This window comes from Mercenaria mercenaria, chromosome 6, assembly GCF_021730395.1.
Source record: "Mercenaria mercenaria strain notata chromosome 6, MADL_Memer_1, whole genome shotgun sequence".
Classification (NCBI taxonomy): Eukaryota; Metazoa; Mollusca; class Bivalvia; order Venerida; family Veneridae; genus Mercenaria; species Mercenaria mercenaria.
The window spans coordinates 14,050,606-14,069,583 of record NC_069366.1 but is presented as its reverse complement, the minus strand read 5'-3'; the positions used below and the strand labels follow the sequence as shown (position 1 = coordinate 14,069,583).

General features: G+C 34.6%; 1 protein-coding gene across 1 annotated transcript; it reads right to left on the bottom strand.

The window, feature by feature from the left end:
- Positions 1-1,112: 1,112 nt before the first annotated feature.
- On the bottom strand, positions 1,113-10,069 carry LOC123549608 (60S ribosomal protein L14-like). Its single transcript, XM_045337828.2, has 5 exons — positions 9,927-10,069; positions 5,759-5,854; positions 4,175-4,369; positions 3,587-3,640; positions 1,113-1,227 (listed from the first exon to the last, which is right to left on the bottom strand). Exons 1-5 carry the CDS (start codon positions 10,017-10,019, stop codon positions 1,153-1,155), a joined length of 513 nt encoding a protein of 170 aa, XP_045193763.2. The 5' UTR covers positions 10,020-10,069; the 3' UTR covers positions 1,113-1,152.
- Between the last annotated feature and the right edge of the window lie 8,909 nt (positions 10,070-18,978).

Below are 18,978 nucleotides of genomic sequence, written 5' to 3'. Positions count from 1 at the left end.
GATTTCGGTAAGTCTTGCACTAAATCATTAAAATGGCAATGTGTGAACCAATTTCAAAGTCCAAAAAGGGCCATAATTCAGCCAAAATAGTTGTCAGAGTTATGTACTCTTGCCTACAGATTGAAATCATGATGATAAACAAGTGTTCAAAGTTTAAAAGCAATATGTCGAATAGTTTTGACAAAACGTGGACTTGTATGAAAACAGAACAAATTTCCAAGTCCAAAAAGGGCCATAATTCAACCAAAATAGATGGCAGAGTTATGTACTCTTTCCTACATATAGAGACTATTATACTGAACAAGTGATAAAAGTTTCAAAGCCATACGTCAAACACTACACAAAATATTAACTGGTACGAAAAACTTAACCCAGATTTCTAAGTCAAAAGGGGCCATAATTCAGCCAAAATCCTCGATGGAGTTATGTACTCTTGCCTATAACTGGATATGGTGATGGTAAACAGGTGTTGAAAGTTTCAAAGCTTTATCTCAAAAGACTTTGTCAAAATATGAATTGGTACGAAAAAATTAACCAAGATTTCTAAGTCAAAAAGGGCCATAATTCAGCCAAAATCCTTGGAGTTATGTTCTCTTGCCTATAACAGGTCATGGTGATGGTAAACAAGTGTTGAAAGTTTCAAAGCTTTATCTAAAAAGACTTTGTCAAAATATGAACTGGTATGAAAAACTTAACCAAGATTTTTAAGTCAAAAGGGGCCATAATTCAGCCAAAATCCTTGATGGAGTTATGTACTCTTGCCTATAACTGGACATGGTTATGGTAAACAAGTGTTGAAAGTTTCAAAGCTTTATCACAAAAGACTTTGTCAAAATATGAACTGGTACGAAAAACTAAACCATGATTTCTAAGTCAAAAGGGGCCATAATTCAGCCAAAATCCTTGATGGAGTTATGTGCTCTTGCCTATAACTGGTCATGGTGATGGTAAACAAGTGTTGAAAGTTTCAAAGCTTTATCTCAAAAGACTTTGTCAAAATGTGGACTGGTACGAAAAACTAAAACCAAGGTGTGACGCAGACGCCGATGCCATGATGAGTAGGATAGCTCTACTTACTCTTCGAATAGTCGAGCTAAAAAGTGCAACACAAATGCCTTTAGACGACATATTTATTTTCAGGAAAAATACAGTTTATTTCTTTTTGCCACCAGACTTCTTCATTGCTTTCCTCAGCTTGCCAAACTCCACATTAATAAGGCGGTTTCTCTGAAATGAGAGATTGCATAATGTTAACTTGATCAAGAAACATTGATAATATTATTTCTTACAAGAACATTAACTTCTGAACAATCAAGTTGCATCATTAATGCACTTGCAATTTTGGTCCAAAAAGTTGAAATAGTGTTAGTTTGGTGAATCCATATTACATCTGTGCCTCACACAATATTGAAGATTTACCAGCAATATTTCACCACTTGAAAGTACAAATACTGTATCTTGCACTTCAGAATATGTATATCAGCACTGCAAACTATGACGGCAGTTCCTATCAAGACACAAGGGTTCATCATTGGTGCAAGTAACTACAGCTTATGTGCGACAATACAAAAAAGAACTGATCAGGTTTTAGTGTTTCTCAGAGTATTTAAAGAAACCGGTTGATCGTCAAACAATATCTGATGTCAATTCATAGATTACTCAGTGAAAAAGTGGTTAACTGCATTAAAATGAAAAAGTTTTTGAAATGAAAATGGACATCTTTTGGAGCATTTTCTCTAAAATCGCTTTTTGAAAATATTGTCAAAACTGGAAGGTAAATATAAACATAACCCAATTAGATCATATGTAAAAAGTTTGAATGTTAATTGGAAAATAGACACATGAAATGGTAACGCTGGCTAAATGCTGGAGACAAATTATAACCACATCAGATTAAGTAGATCAGCATAATAATCTATGACGGCAGTTCCTATCAAGACACCATGGTTCATCATTTGTGGTAGGTTTAATTATTCAATAGTATCTTTTTGAATCCTCCATTCAATGTTAACACCTCTATTAATACCTTTCTAAACAGACTTGACAATGTTACATTTTTTTATGCAATGATCCTTAGTTATTCGAGTTACAACAGTACAAAATGAAAGTTTCTTGAAACACGGTTGTTTCTTCTGATACACGGTCAGCAAAGGCCCATACGGAAGATTGCTTTTGCAAGTATGCTGCCTTGTTAAATAGTCTTTATTATTATATATTACAAAATTGAGTATGTCGAGACATCAACGACATTTAACAGATAAAGACTTGAGACTACCCGAGGAGCACAATGCATTACCCTCAAATCATCATATCATTTAACAATATGATACAACATTAAATATAATGTTGCCGAAGCTGACCGTTTCTTGCCAGAAATAAGCTGTAAAGGACACCAGCAACAATTAGAACTAATGAATATAGGCAATAAACACCACCGTCTTCTCAGCAATAAGGCTCCAATGTTGACAAGAGCCTGTGTTTGAAAGTTAAACGTTTACAAGATTTTTATCTGGTTAAACAATTCTTCTAGCCATCTATCATAAACAATGTTGAAAAAAAAACGTCAATACTGGTTACAACCATGCTATGTTTGGCACTGTTTGATGCGATTCCATTGTGAAACAGTGCGAAATTGTCCAAATAGACTGAACTTGGGAAAATGTTACAAAAAATTACCTTGAATTTGTGATATTTTTCAAGTTTAATTTGAGAAACTAATGCAATTACGAATTTGAGCACCCGTTATAGAAAGGAACAAGAGCTGTCACTAATGGTGACAAATGCCCCCGCAGCGCCTTGACCTTTGACCTGGTGACCCCAATGTCAGTAGGGGTCGTGTACTCAGTAAGTACTATCAGCATGTGTATGTGTAGTTTGAAGGTCCTGGGTGCAGTGGTTCGCGAGTAAAGTGCCTTCATGCAAAAAGTTAACGTTGTGACGAACGAACGAAGGAACTAACGAACGAACGAACGAACGGACGGACAGTTGAAAACTAATATGCCTCCCTTCAGGGGCATAAAAAGCCATCCAGTATCATCTCGTTTCAATAAAGATCATGTAAAATTTTATATAATTCTGTAAATGTGGGAGCCTAACTAAGCAAGCTGTCACAAGAAAGCTGGATCATGATTGTAACAGGTTAGGATATATATTTCTTAACAACTGTTTGTTTGACCACACTTCAGAATCAGTTTATCAGCACTGCAAACTATGACGGCAGTTCCTATCAAGACACAATGGTTCATCATGTGTGTGGTTTCAAGCAATTAGTCAGATTACCCCTACTCTTAAATCAGATACATACATAAAACCCTCACAAACAGACCCTTGTATCAGAATAAATGACCCCGAATTCTAAACATAGCCTTGGCTATCTTTGAAAAACTGACAAAATCTTTAACACACCATTGTCAAACTAATTTCAGACAAGAACAATGGAGACTGACATCAAACTCAGTACTGACACAAACAAAATTAGGCAATTTACACAATAATAATTACAAATTGATAAATCACACTACAAAAATGCAAATAAATTCATTTCTACATGCATTTGTATCAGCGAGTATTTCTAAAATTTACTTACTGCTTGCTTTGCCTTCATTAACTTGAATCTGTCAAAGTCTGTGAGAGTCTCTCTCTGGAAAAAAAAAAAGAGAGAAAAGTTTGTTTACATTAGATGTGGTTTTCATACAAACTGCTGAAATTTGTTAACATTAATAACTGAGAAACCTAAAATTTGATAATTACATCATCTGAAGTATGTAAACACTTAACTATCCTGTTTTTTGTTTGTTTTGGGTTTAATGCCCTTTTTCAACAGTATTTCAGTTATGCAACGCCGGGCAGTTAACCTAACTAGTGTTCCTGGATTCTGTACTAGTGCTAACCTGTTCTCTGCAAGTAATTGCCAACTTCTCTACATGAATCAGACGTGGTAGACGAATGATTTCAGACACGTCTTTTATCAAATTTTCATGGAGAACGTATGCCTCACCAGAGGACCGAGCTCACAACCCTGCAATCCATCAATTTGCGCTCATCCTGATGAGCTCAGCGAGTGGACTACTATACTTGTATAAACTTCAAGCTGAAGAAGTATATCTGTGAATTAGTACAACACTAAATCCAACTTTTGATAGACAAGTTCGGTGCAGGAATAAGCAGTAAGTACCTTTTCTCTAGAAGCAATCTTCTTGGCCCACGTAGAGTTATTCCACTTCTCTGTGATGTTTTCCTTTTCCCAATTTTTCCTGATTATCTTCTGTCTGCAAGATGCCGGCACATTCAGTCTATATTGTGTCAACTGCAGTGCCTTCAAGTTCATCTGTTTACGGGCAACATTGGAACATGGACCATCAATCAAGACCTGCAAATGAATGTAGCCAGAAAATAATGACATTATTAAAATAATAATTCCCAAGTTGGTCATTATTTTGTACCTTTTTTTTATTAATTTAGTATCTATTTTACTTAACATCACTGTCTTGTCCTTCGTACCTGACCACAAACCCTTATTTTCTTACTCTTGGTATTATCTTCTTTTTCTTCTTTTCACAAAGCAAGTTACTGACAGAACATTTTTCATAGATGCTTTGTTTAAAAAAGAAATCAGTGTTCCCCTAAAATTCAAAAACATTTTTAGTGTTTTTAGGGTCTACATGTAAGTCTTCTAAGACTTTTTTAAGGACAGGCATCAAATTCAAGGATTTTAAGGTTTTTGCAAACCCTGCTAAAAACATTAGTTTTTGCAAGCTTTTCAAAACCAGTTATACCAACTGTAGATTTTTGTTTGTTTTGGGTATAATGCCATCTTTCAATTAATGAATCAATAGTATTTCAGTTATGTAATGGATGGCAGTTAACCTAACTAGTGTTCCTGGATTCTGTACCATACAAACCTGTTCTCTGTAAGTGCCAACTTCTCCACATGTATGAATCAAGAGGTGGAGGACGAATGATTTCAGACACAAAGTCTTTTATCAAATTGTCACAGAGAGCATACGCCGTGCCCGTGGACTGAGCTCACGACCCTGCAATCCGTAGATCTGCGCTCTCCCTATTGAGATAAGCGGGCCAGCTATACCAACTGCAGAAGTCTCATAATGTAAATCATATCATACAAATAGATACAGATAGAAATAGAACAAATTTATGTATAATAGCACTTTCAGATCTATGTACTTGTACACTTCTAAACATAGTACCCAATAAAAATAATGTGTCTTCCAGCTCACCAGCAGGATTATCTATATCAAGTACCAGGAACTTCCGTTCAATGGTTTCACAATAGATGTTGCAGTGCTTGAAACTAGCACAAGCCCAAAACTAAAAGCCTACTAAAAGTAAGTTTGTGCAGGTAATTTTCAAAAATTTATATAAACCTGAAGACTCGGTTTGACAAAATACTGTGGTTCATATTAAACTATGCAATTTGGAGCAGTGTCTGAAAATCTTAAGATCTTATTTCTAACACAAATTCATTTGATGAAAACTAACAGAATACTTCGTAGATGCAGACAATTGTATGAGACAGCTGTAGCTCACTCTTAGTACAAAACCCTTAAGCACTGTGCTTAGGTGAGCTTACATATAGTAAGACAACTACAAGGCCTTTTGATTCTTTTAAAATGTGAGGCATAAAAACCCAGTAAACCAAAAAATGTCCTCTTTTTAACAGATTAGATATATAATGAAATTCAAGCAGTCAAAAGTCTGAAATCAGGACCAGTCCTGAAGTAGAGCAACTTCTACTTACCCTGTTCTGGTCAATCATATCAACAATAACACAAAGTTTTCCTTTATCGTCTCCATAGGCAATGTAGGCTACACGCCCAGATTCCACGTAGCGATCCTTAAAATATAAAAAGAAGTTACAAAAGTAATGGAAAACTCTTAACCTCATGGATTGGAACTGGAGATTCACAAATACTCAAGACATATTAATTCTTCCTGTTTTTGAATTGTGCTTTACTTTTCAAAACGTGAAACGTGTGCGTGTTCCTGTTTTAGCTTCTTTTCCAACATTTTTTCCTGTCATATTTAAAAGGACAATGTCTCACTGTAACAGTGAGCACAATGCAGTGATTTTTTTTTACAAATTTCCATGTACGAGTCCCAGGACTCGCTTGGCTAGAAAGCAAAGAGTCCGGACTCATCAATGACAACACACAACAAGTGATCCCTATAGCTCACCCTGAGCTTCACTCAGTTGAACTAGCCTAAGACAGATTTCAATATTTTTATATCATTAAGCATCATTAATGCACTGTGTAATCCTTTCTAATACCCTGGATAAACATATTAAAAACAAGAGCTGTCACTATTAGTGACAAATGCCCCCCGAAGTGTGCCCAAGAATGCTATGTGTTTGTGAGTTTCAGCCATTTTTGTTGACTTTGAGTTTTTGGCATTTTCAGAAAAATCAAAGTCCACCAAAATGACTGAAAGTTACAATTGGCCTTTATTTATGCATACCATCTATAAGCATGTTTAAGTCACGTGATTAAAGTCCCAGGATGCTGTGATGTCATATTCGCGAAATCAAGGTTTGCAGACGACTGACATAATTTATTTGACAGGACTGTTTCGGACTTAACCCAGTAGATAACTAAATCGAATAAAATTAATTGGAATAATGTATGTGGTGGAGGATAAATGTATTTAATCACAGGGTTTTTTCTTCCTGTTTTGGGAACATAGCCTATACCCCCAATATTGGGAATTTTGACGCGTAAATGTTCCAAATTGGGAAATATTTAGGATACAGTAAGGATGTGTTTAAGTACTTTCTCATACACTTGTTTCACATTGTACAACCTCTTTAAGATACTCAGGGTTTCCTCTGGGTCAATTTCACTTTGCGCCAACAAATTCGCCAATCAGGAAAAGTTTGCGCCAGTGGCTCTCAAGTTGGAGCCAATAGTCTGTGATGGGCGACATACCATTTTCTTTTTCAATCTCTTTTTCATTTGATTCTTTACAGTAACCAGGCAATTTGCTCTTGAACCAGTCTATCCTAATAGAACATTGAATCAAAAATAGTTTTTAATCTTCTCAACCATTTTCAAGAACATTTTTTAAACAAAAGTAATAGCTCAATCTATAAAATTACTCCTTTATATAGTTTGCCATTTTTAATTATCTCCCTTTAAGGGTCATTTTCACTAAATAGATGTTTTTAAAACATGAATATTTATCCTAATATCACATTGAATCAAAAATAGTTTTTAATCTTCTCAACATGCTCAACCATTTTCAAGAACATTTTCTAAACAAAAGTAATTGCTCAATCTATAAAATTATCCCTTTAGCTTGCCATTTTTAATTATCTCCCTTTAACGGTCATTTTCACTAAATAGATGTTTTTAAAACATGAATATTTATCTCTTTATTCTTTTAACTTTTTATTTCAAAATTTATTTAGGTCATTTATCAAAAACAGTGTTGTTTTATATTATTTTATAACTTCTGAAAAGCTTTTTAAAATGCTTATGTTTCATTATATATATATATAACTAAATTTCTATTTCCATTCATACATAGTATTATTACTAATGTATAGCGAAAATACCACCTACAGGTATTATTAACACTTTGTTTGGTAGCTCTGGGGTTGAGCTTTTTAAAACTATCCCCCCTGTATCAATGCTTTAAGTTGGGCAGGTAAAAGAACCAAAAGAACTGCTTTAGTTCATTTGTATCTCAAAAATTCTTCCATTGAAATTATACGACCGCGACTGAAATTTACGAACGCTTAGATTTATTTAACAACGCTTGTGCAAAATTTATCTAATTATGATCGGAGAATATGTATATCTTTTGATCGTGCTTTGAGGTGTCATTATTTCCGGCATTTTCTCGGTCTCGATAACTTTGGCATAAGGCGTTTTCTGCATCATAAAAAAGGTGGTACATTAGACTAAGCACGCAGCTAATATTTTGTTTCATTTGCTTTCGTGTAAGTAGGTGGGGCTAAATTTGGCGAATCAGACTGACTGATAATCATTCTTGCGTGGAGGAATGCTCTAGTGACTCTGGGAAGTTTTAAATTATGCTCCGAGGTGTAAATCGATATTGACACGTTGTGTATTGTCTTCGTGTAGTGTTAAATATCGGATAATCCGTTATTGCGTCCTTGAGAAAGATCAGATCAGATCGACAATTATCTTGTAGGCGCCAATGAAATTCGCCAATTGAAGATTTTTAGCGCCAGAATTTACATTTTGTCGCATTTGCCACCATTGACGACCGACATCGGGAACCCTGAAACAGGTACAAAAAAAATTGCCCCTAGACTACCTTAAAATTTTTTTTTGGTCTAGACTATTTTGATGGGTTGGTCGATGCACTACAAACAAACCATTTTTTAATTTAGGCCCTGGACTACCTAAAAAAATTTTTGGGTCGGACTATTTTGATGGGTCGGTCGGAGCACTACAAACAAACCATTTTTTAATTTATGCCTGAGCATGCGCAAAAAACACCCTCTTCCAAAAGTAATTTTGGATAAATATTTTTTGAACAGATAAATGTAAGTCATTTATTTATACAGAATATTTATATCAATTTTGTTTTTGTTTACACCAGTTGGTGTTGTAAGTGGTTGCTATTAGATGGCACGTTCAGTTATATAAATAATCGACTGCAATCAAATAATTCGAAGGTGGTCGACTTTATCATCTGTTTATCATCAGTACCAGTATTGGATAGAAAAAAGTTAACTTTCATTCAACAAGAGCTGTCCGTAAGACAGCCAAGCTCGACTATTCGAAATATTGTCCCAGAAGCAGGAAAATATTACCCAAAAAGGTTAAATATCAAAAGAGTTTTAAGTTCAAAAGTGAACATAATTTGACCAAAATGCATATCAGTTATGGGACTTGCTGCTATCAACTAGTTTTATAACCCCGAAGGCACATGTGAAGTTTCAATTCAGTATCTGTATTAGTTTTGGAGATAGAAACTTGCATGTAAAACTTTAACCAGAATTTTCTAGGTCCAAAAGGGGGCATAATTTGCCCAAAATACATGCCAGAGTTATGGGACTTGACCCAGTGAGGTTAGTAATTGATCTAGAAAAAGAAAAAATAAGTTTCAAATATATATGCCTTTTAGTAATAGCTGTATGTTCTTGCACGCAAAACTTTAACCAGAATTTTCTAAGTCCAAAAGGGGGCATAATTTGACCAAAATGAAGGTCAGAATTATGGGACTTGGTGCTATCAACTAGTTTTATAACCCCGAAGACACATGTGAAGTTTCAATTCAATATCTGCATTAGTTTTGGAGATAGTTACTTGCATGTAAAACTTTAACCAGAATTTTTTAAGTCCAAAAGGGGGCATAATTTGCTCAAAATACATGTCAGAGTTATGGGACCTGACCCAGTGAGGTAGGTAATTGATCTAGAAAAAGAAAAAATAATGAACTTAACTTAAAACAGTTACACCCATGACTGCTGAAGCGATTTTTGCGCTATACGTTATTTCAGTTCCATGTTAAGACCGTACATAACATGTAAAATAAAACATGCAAAATATCTATTAAAATGAACTTATAAAGTGATACACTGTTGTCAGGTTTTATATTTAGGACCAATTAAATATAATTGGGGAACCCAAAGTCAGTCAGGACTCCAAAATTGGCATGTGTGGGAGTCCCTGGACCGCCATCTAGCAATATCCAAGCAAATCCCTGGTTCTTCTTATGAAAATATGAAAGAAATCGAAATGAAGTTCAATATTTTATGAATTTTCGCGACCCACGTGTGAAATAATCTGCAAAATTTACCTAGTAAGTGAGCAATGAGACAACTGATACATGTATTTATTTCTCATCAGTATAACGTTTGTTAGATTTTTAATGTCTTTAACCAGTTCTTTTTGAGAGAAACAAAATATGTTGGAAAATACTTGGAAATTTACCTTGCCTTGCACCATCGTGTGGCTGAGTAACCGGAAAAGGAAGTTGCAAAGAGAGTACCCGGGAAAATTTATTTCATTTTTTTTTTTTACCATTGATTAAAAAGTTAACTTCCCCGCTTTCTCAGAATTATGCATTTCCTTTAAAAAAGTAAAAAATGTGATACTGTTAAAATAAATTATATGAAAATATGATAAAATAGACGGTGATCTTAAGATACGAAAGAAACTCTTTACGCGGAAAAAAAAAATTTCTGTCTTTCTTTCTTCCTTTAATGATTTCGATCAATACTGACCATCACGTCATGCAGGTGGCAATTTAAGCAGTCAGAAAAGTTGATAAAACAACTACCCATATTGGTACTGATGATAAATCCGGACAGATGACTAAGTCGACCACCTTGGAATTATTCGATTGCAATATGTTATTTATATAATTGAAAACGCCATCTAATAGCAATAACTTGCAACACCAACTGGTGTAAACAAAAACAAAATTGGTAAATAAATAAATGGCTTACATTTACCTGTATAACAAAATATTTATCCAAAATTACTGGGAAAGAGGGTGTTTTTTTTTTACGCATGCTCACTGTCAACACATAAAGGCATGACATTGGATCACTTTTCATTATTTGATCCGGAATGACTGATGCAGCATTTTTTGGAAAGTTTCAATATAATACTGCGAGGAAAAATTTGTAAATGACTGGTCGAATTTATTATCAGTCAACGTTCGTACAGTCCCCATTTTACATACCCCTTTTAGGGCCTCACTTCATGTGAGTTTGCTTACTAAATATAAATTTGAAGTAGGTAAAGTTTTTAGCAAATGTTAAGCTTTATTTTGATACCAACCATTGAAAACAATTTGCAGAAATAAAAAGGTTACAGGTAAAAAACCTCATTTTCTGTCCGGGTTAATCATAAGTACCAGTATATAATACAGTTAATAAAATAAGTAATTTTGAAGCCAAAATCGCTCTGACAGCCAAATTACATGTTTTTAAAAGGGTAGCCGATACAACCTGTTTAAACTATGTACAAGGCTATATTACCTTACATTGACAGAATGGCCTTCTTAAAGGAGTCCACTGTACTAATGGAGACAGTTGATTCAGACAGGCCATTCCAGACTGGTATTAACCTAGGAAAGAAAGAGTACTTGAAACAGTCTGTGTGTGGAGAAGGTCTATGGTATTGAAAGGGGTGACTGTGTCTGGTTCTGAGTGGCCTATTTATAATCGGAGTCAGGTACCTATCCTTATCAATAAAGACTAGATTATTATGTATTTTATAGAAAAAGGTTTAACTTGAGACCTCTCTAAACTATCCAGATTTAATTCTGTCAACATGTCACCCACATGACTAGTCCTACGCCATCTCCTACATGCCCATCTTGCCGCAGTGCGTTGCACCTTTTCAATCCTCTGTACATTTTGTTGGGTGTAAGGATTCCATGCTGGGGACGCATACTCAATTTGGGGTCCAACCATGGTTTTGTATGCCAAAATTCTTGTCCCCTGTGGGACAAAGGAAAGGTTACGACGTATGAAATCCAGTGTTCTAGTGGCCTTGCTAGACACATTGGCTATGTGTTTGGACCAATCCAAAGTAATGGTGATAGTTACACCAAGATACTTAGCAGAGTCAACCGCCTCAAGGACTTGACCATGGAGCAAAAATTTTGTTTAATAAGGTAAACCTGTTTATGTCTAGAAATTCTCATGACTTCACATTTGGCCACATTAAATTTCATTCACCAAGTTTGCTCCCACTGTTGCAATTTATTCAAATCATCTTGTAGGGTCAGACAATCTGAGTAGGAATGGATATCTCGATACAACACACAGTCGTCAGCAAAAAGAAGCACTGTTGATGTGATACCCTCAGGTAGGTCGTTAATAAACAAGAGAAATGGCACTAGTCCAAGAACTGAGCCTTGGGGAACACCAGATACTACTGGGACTGGGTCAGACTCTGCACCATCAAGGACTGCCACCTGAGACCTGTTGTTTAACCAAGATTTAATCCATTTAAGGGTGGTATCCCGTATACCATAACAATTTAGCTTGTGCAGGAGTCTCTTATGAGGCACTTTATCAAAGGCCTTGGCAAAATCCATGACTAATATGTCGGTTTGGACATGTTTCCTTGTTTTACTATTATCCAGGTTACGGGCCAAGTTATGGACAAATTGTACTAGTTGCGTCTCACAAGACCTTTTCTCACGGAAACCATGTTGAAAGTTTGACAAAATGTTAGACATGGAAACGTGTTTCATTCAGTTACTAACAGTTATGTGCTCAAAGACCTTACATGAAATACATGTAAGGGAAACCGGTCTGTAATTGATCGGGTTATATGTTGCCTGCTTTTTAAGTTTGTCTTTTGACAGTTCCTGTGATACGAAGGCGCCATAACCTCAGATCCCCTTCCTAACTTCAAGTTTGTTTAGTTCTGCCCATTGTTTTCTCGTTTGGAGCAAGCCCTTTACTTTATCTGGGGACCAAACGCCGCTCTTCATGGAATTACACGCCTCAACACGTGTATCATTGAATGTTCCATGTTCACCGCCGTTTGAATACATCTGCGGATGTCTCTAAATTGCTTTTTGTACTTTTAGCATTTGTAAATGTTGAGTTCAGCTCAACCCGGGGCTAGAGGGCGTGGACGGTAGCATGCATTTCCATGAACAGGCTCAATCAAACCGAGCCTGCAACATTTTCGTTTTTGTCGTGTTGAGCGACCTGTGAAGTTTCCACTTTTCTCTATTTTATACTTATCGCCCTTCTTAAAAATAGGAGCTACTGAGGCATTGCACCAGTCATTATGGGTTTGACCTGAGCGCAAGTAGTGGTTAAAGATGATAGACAATATGTCTGCAAGTTCACCAGAACACCTCTTAAGTGTACGGGTATTAACACTGTCTTGGCCTGATGCTTTATGTGGGTTAAGTTTATTCAATAACATAAAAAACCCATTACTCTCTCAACATGTATGTCTGACCTAGATGGGTACTTCTAGGCCCCATGTCGGGCATTTCTAAGTTATCTTCGACAGTAAAGACATAATAAAATTGTTTATTCAAAATATCAGTCTTATCTTTGTTGTCTATTTTAAATTGTGTAGGTGCATCTTTAACACTCACCCGGCAAAAAAGAAGAACAACAACAAAAACCATATAGTGCTTATCGAGTTGGCTTTCCGGTGATAAAGCGTTAGCTAAATATTGTTTGTTCGTTTGTTTTGTTGGGTTTAACGTCGTACCGACACTTTGGGCGTATGGCGACTTTCCAGCTTTGATGGTGAAGGAATACCCCAACTACTCCATCACGGGCGGACATCTGGGTAGAACCACCGACCTTCTGTAAGTCGGTCTACTTACGCCCCGAGTGAGGCTCGAACCTATATTGGTATGGGGCTAGTGCTTTGAAGTCAGCGACCGTAACCACTCAGCCACGGAGGGCCCGATTTGGTGTACAGTAAAGCTTCGTCTACGCACACTTGCATATAAATTTTATTTCTTTTAACATAATCATATAACAATTTATACAATATTCTTGCTTTCATGACTTCTCATTCAGTATTCTTGCTTTCCGTCTTCTTAAATTCTCCTTTGTGTTTTCCGGTGATCTCGCTTTGTCAATTGTAAGTCAAAATGGAATTAGTATCAGTTTGCAATAATATGCTGTAAAGATTAAGTGAGTGAAATATCTCGCTGTAACAAAAATGGCCGAATTTTGAACCGAAAGAACATATCCTGAAGGGATTTATTTACCGGTAAGTGAGTTTTCGCTTTACATTTCATGAAATAAATATGCAAGTGCTATTCTTTAGCAACATTGCATTTATAGTTGAATAATTGAAAAGACAAAAAAGCTTTATGAAAGGTTTTGGGCTCGGTGCAATGTTTACAAATAATTGTCTTGATTTTTTGACAAAATTTTGCTCCTATCCCCTGTAAATATGATACTTCTTCATATGTTATAAAAGCTTTTTAAGTAGATATGGCAGTTTACAAAGAAAACGATGGCTCTACTTAACTTGCCTATAAATTGTCGCCATATTCTGTAACAGCAGGTCGTTTTCGGTAGAATGAAAACACATTATACACATTTAGTTTGACTGTAAACGCATGTTTGTCGAAGCGGTTAGCTTTCTTGGGTATTCCTGCCATTTCCAAAGATGATCATTGATCAGTGTCCATACTATTGTTTATTAATTACGCCTATCTGTTTTTTTTATTGAAAACAATTGGAGTTTTATTTGATGATAATAAGAACGGATTATAGTCAAAACGTACCCAAACCAAAATATACCCTAAATAAAAACAGTCAAAATGTACCCACAAAGTGTTAAAATTTGTTAGTATGTTATCTGCAAAAATATATACGGAACTGTATGTTGAATAAAATGAAATATTATCAACTGTTAATTTACTGTTTCCTAGAAGGTAATAGCATTTCACACAAGTCTTGATTGTTTTCAAGTCATGAAAATTCCTACATGTTCAATTCTTATTGCTTTGAAGCAAGATTCTATTTTGATCTATTAAGTTACCACATCAGTTAAATGTCCGCTTAGCTCAGTAGGGAGAGCGTTGGTCTACGGATCGCGGGGTCGCGAGTTCGATCCCCGGGCAGGGCGTATGTTGTCTGTGACGATTTGATAAAAGACATTGTGTCTGAAATCATTAGTCCTCCACCTCTGGTAATTCATGTGGGGAAGTTGGCAGTTACTTGCGGAGAACAGGTTTGTACTGGTACAGAATCCAGGAACACTGGTTAGGTTAACTGCCCGCCGTTACATGACTGAAATACTGTTGAAAAACGGCGTTAAACCCAAAACAAAACAAAACAAAAAAATGTCATACTGTTGAACTGAAACTGAAAATCATTTAAAAAGAACAGCCTCAGTAATTTCTTAATGGGATACTGGATACATTGTATATTATATTTTAATGTGGATACATTTTGACTTTTTTGGGTACATTTTGACTTTACCATGTGGGTACATTTTGGTTTCGGTACGTTTTTACAAAAAATATTCATTATCTATAGTGCGATCGTATGTTTGTATTTTATTAGGGAGACTGTTTTCCTGACAGAATAAAGACAAGATAATACCAACGCAAATTGTAATTAGTGAGTCAACTTCCTCACGTGCGAGTTTTCTTTTCTCGAAAAAGAATTATTTTACTGTATTGTACTGTATGCTATGTTATTATTGGATATTACATGTATTTCATTATTTCTTCATATTTCATATTGCAATTTAAAGAAGAGAATACATTATCAAAAACAAAAAGATTTAGCAATTTTCGATGTTTAGGTGAATTATAGACAAAATACGAATCATTGCATAAAACGCGCTGATGGGAAAGCACATTACTTGATTGGAAAGGGCCTGTCATGTCTTTATTATTGGAAAGTTGTTTATTATTTCTTCACATTTCGTTGATCAAATAATAAAGAAAATAAATTATGAAAAAATTTAAAGTTTCCTTGTTTTTTGTTTTTTTAAATGATTATAGACAGTCAGTGCATAAAACGCGCTTTTAAAATTTGCTTTTTTTATTTGCTCAATGCAAAATTCAACGAAATTATTGAATACTTTCCAATAATAAACACAAAGGGCCTGTAATATGTTTTTATTCGAAATTATTGAATCATTTCTTCATATTTTATTTTGCCATTAAAAGGAAAATAAATCATGAAAAAAATATCAATTTTCGGTTTTTAAATGAATTATAGAGAAAGTATGTATCAGTGCATTGATCGAAAACGGCCTAACATGATCGGAAAGGACCTGCCATATGTTTATAACTAGAAATTATTGTATTTGTTCCTTAATGTTTCATTGAGCAAATAAAAAGAAAATAAGTTATGAACAAAACAATATAAAATTTAAATTTTTAAAATAATTATAGACAAGATACATTATAACATATCAGTCCATAAAACGTGCTGATCGGAAAGGGGCTAACATGCTCGGAAAGGGCCTGCCATATGTTTATTACAAGAAATTATTGAATTGTTTCTTCATATTTCATTGAGTGAATAAAAAAGAAAATAACTTAATGAATAAATATCAATTTTCAATTTTCAAAAGAATTGTGGATAAAATATGTATCAGTGCATAAAACGCACTGATTGGAAAGGGCCTGACATATGTTTATTATTGGACAAAAATATTGTAAAACGCGCTGATCGGAAAGAGCCTGCTATATATCTATTTTGGGAAATATTTGATTATTCTTATATGTATGATATATAATTAAATTAAGAAAACAAATGCGTTTATTGTCAAAGCACATACCGTTCTAATCTATGCGGCATAACAAACACGTGCTTCTGATTAGTCATGATTGAGTTTGCATTATCACACCTATCGTATTAAATCAATTAATTAGTATATCTGTAAGCACCCAAGTGGTAGTGACATAATATATTGTCGCAAAATTTTAATATGCCATTTCCGATCAGCGCGTTTTAAATATTGACTCATGATTTGTGAATAACTCTTTTGAAAATCGAACATTGATATTTTTTTCATAGTTTATTTTTTTTTTTTTATTTGCCCAATGCAAAATTAACGAAATAATTGAACACTTTCCAAAAATAAACATGGCATGCCCTTTCCGATTAAGTCAGGCCCTTTCCGATCAGCGAGTTTTATGCACTGATACATATTGTATCTATAACTATTAAAAATGAAACTTCGATCCTTTAGGATCATGGAGTCCATTCAATATCTTTGTAATAGAATTCCGCTTAACAGCGTGAGAGGTGTTGCACTTTCCATTACCTCTCATGAACAGACTCAGTCAAACCGAGTCTGCTATTATTTTGCTTGGTTGCATTCTGTGCTTCCAAGGGATCTTTTTTACAGATTTTATTGATTTTTGTCATAATTTATTTTCTTTATTTTTTTGATCAACGAAATATGAAGAAATAATTAACTACTTTCCAAAACACATGAAAGGCCCTTTTCGATCAAGTAATGTCCTTTCCGATCAGTGCGTTTTATGCAATGACTCGTATTTTGTCTGTAATTCATCTAAAAATCGAAAATTGCTATATCTTTTTTGATAATGTATTCAAATGAAATATGAAGAAATAATGAAAAAATGTCCAATAATAAACACATGGCAGGCCCTTTCCGATCCGTGCGTTTTATGCACTGACTCGTATTTTGACTAAAAACTGATAATTTCATTTTCATAATTTATTTTCTTTTTTAATGGCATGCTCTTTCCGATCAAGTTAGGCCCTTTATGTTCAGCGCGCTTTATGCACTGACTCGTATTTTGTCTACTGGTCCAGTGCCTAAATCCGGACGGTTCTTAATAATTCGGACACCGTTAAAAAACACTTTACGATTATCACGGGGGAGGAAGTGTTACACGAAGGATGGAGTTCTTCTGATAACCTGTCATGTTTTCTTCTGATAACTGTTACGGAGTTCCTGGAAAACGTTACAGAGTTCTTCTGATATATGTATGACAAAACAAGGAATCGGTCGAAAAAATGGTAATTATCAATCTTTAAAAAGAGAGAATGGGGTGTAAAACTAAAGTTTGATGATCAAGGTTGCCTCATGTTTTGTGCTATGTGTCAGAAAAAAACTGTTTAGTCTAATAATCATCGCCACTTCTTTGAAATCAAGACATTTTGAGTAAAATGTCGAAATCGTTTGCTTATTAATCTACTCGTCCACGTTCTTCATCCTCGCCACATGCAATAGCCTAATTTTAGTGCAAAGCTGCAAACATAAACCACTGTCTAACAATTTTATGCCCGATTTTTCTAATGTTACGGAGTTCAGGTGATAAATCTGAAGATGTCACAGAGTTCTTATGATAACTTTTGTTACTGCCAGGGTGTTTCTTGAGCTATGTTAAGATACTTTTTAGCTAATTTTATTATTTAGAAAGGGTGTTAATCATGTTCTAATGTAAGATATTTATCCAAGGCACAGTATTGTGGTTATATGATGTATGGTATGTGTGTTTTTGAGTTCCAATGATAAAGTTTTAGTGCTATGTTTTTAATTCTAACTAGATGTTACTTTTAAAGGGACTGTGTACGCTCATAATGCTGATCTACTAACTATTCCTTTTACTTTTCCAACTAAACTCAAAATGTACTCATAATCGTCTTATAGCATTTTGGCAAATGCAAAGGTCGTTTCTGGTGAAGGATTGATATAGACAGCTCTTTAAAATTCACATTAATATGCATTATGATATTCTTTAAGACAAATAGTATATGCATGTATGAGGATGACAAGCCCCTTTTTGGTACGCAGTATTCAGCGCATTTAAAATTATATGCATTTTGTAAGGTGTTATGATAATACCAATTAAGTTTTATCGTAGAATTTACGCCAGTCACATTTAAATTCACCTTCTGTATAATGTCGCATTGGGACTAAAATTTTTCAGTGTCAAATTTTAAAATTCTACTATATTAATGATTAGAAGAATTATGATGGTAAAGTATTACTGATAATATATAGCATTATCATTATCATTATTACATTCTTTATGAAAATCTATTGATATGAATACAACTGTATACATAGTATGCGAAAGCGTTCGGATTAAGGTTAAATGTTTTGGGTCTATAACTTAATGAAAATGATCATGCGATAAACATTTAAAAAATCGCATACACACATAATTGAAAAATTATATGTATATTCTCATGTAAATCTGAAGCTATAATTTTGGTGTGTTTTAGTATAATTTCTTGTCGCCGTTTACGTATATTAATTAGTTATTGTACGATTTTTGTTGATTATGGAGTATAATCTAATGTCGCGTGGCAAATTATGGTCCCTAATCAACAAATATCATACAATAATAATTTCAATTTAGAATCATTTCCTTCTTGTCATAGCATGGTCACGCATGGTTTAATTTTGCCACACAGCCTCAATGTTGTAATCGCGACTTTCCTTTCAGGATGAATATTTACAACATGAGCAACTGCTTCAGACGGTGTCAGGAATGTTTTGTGATAGTATTTACATCTGACTGTCGCATCTG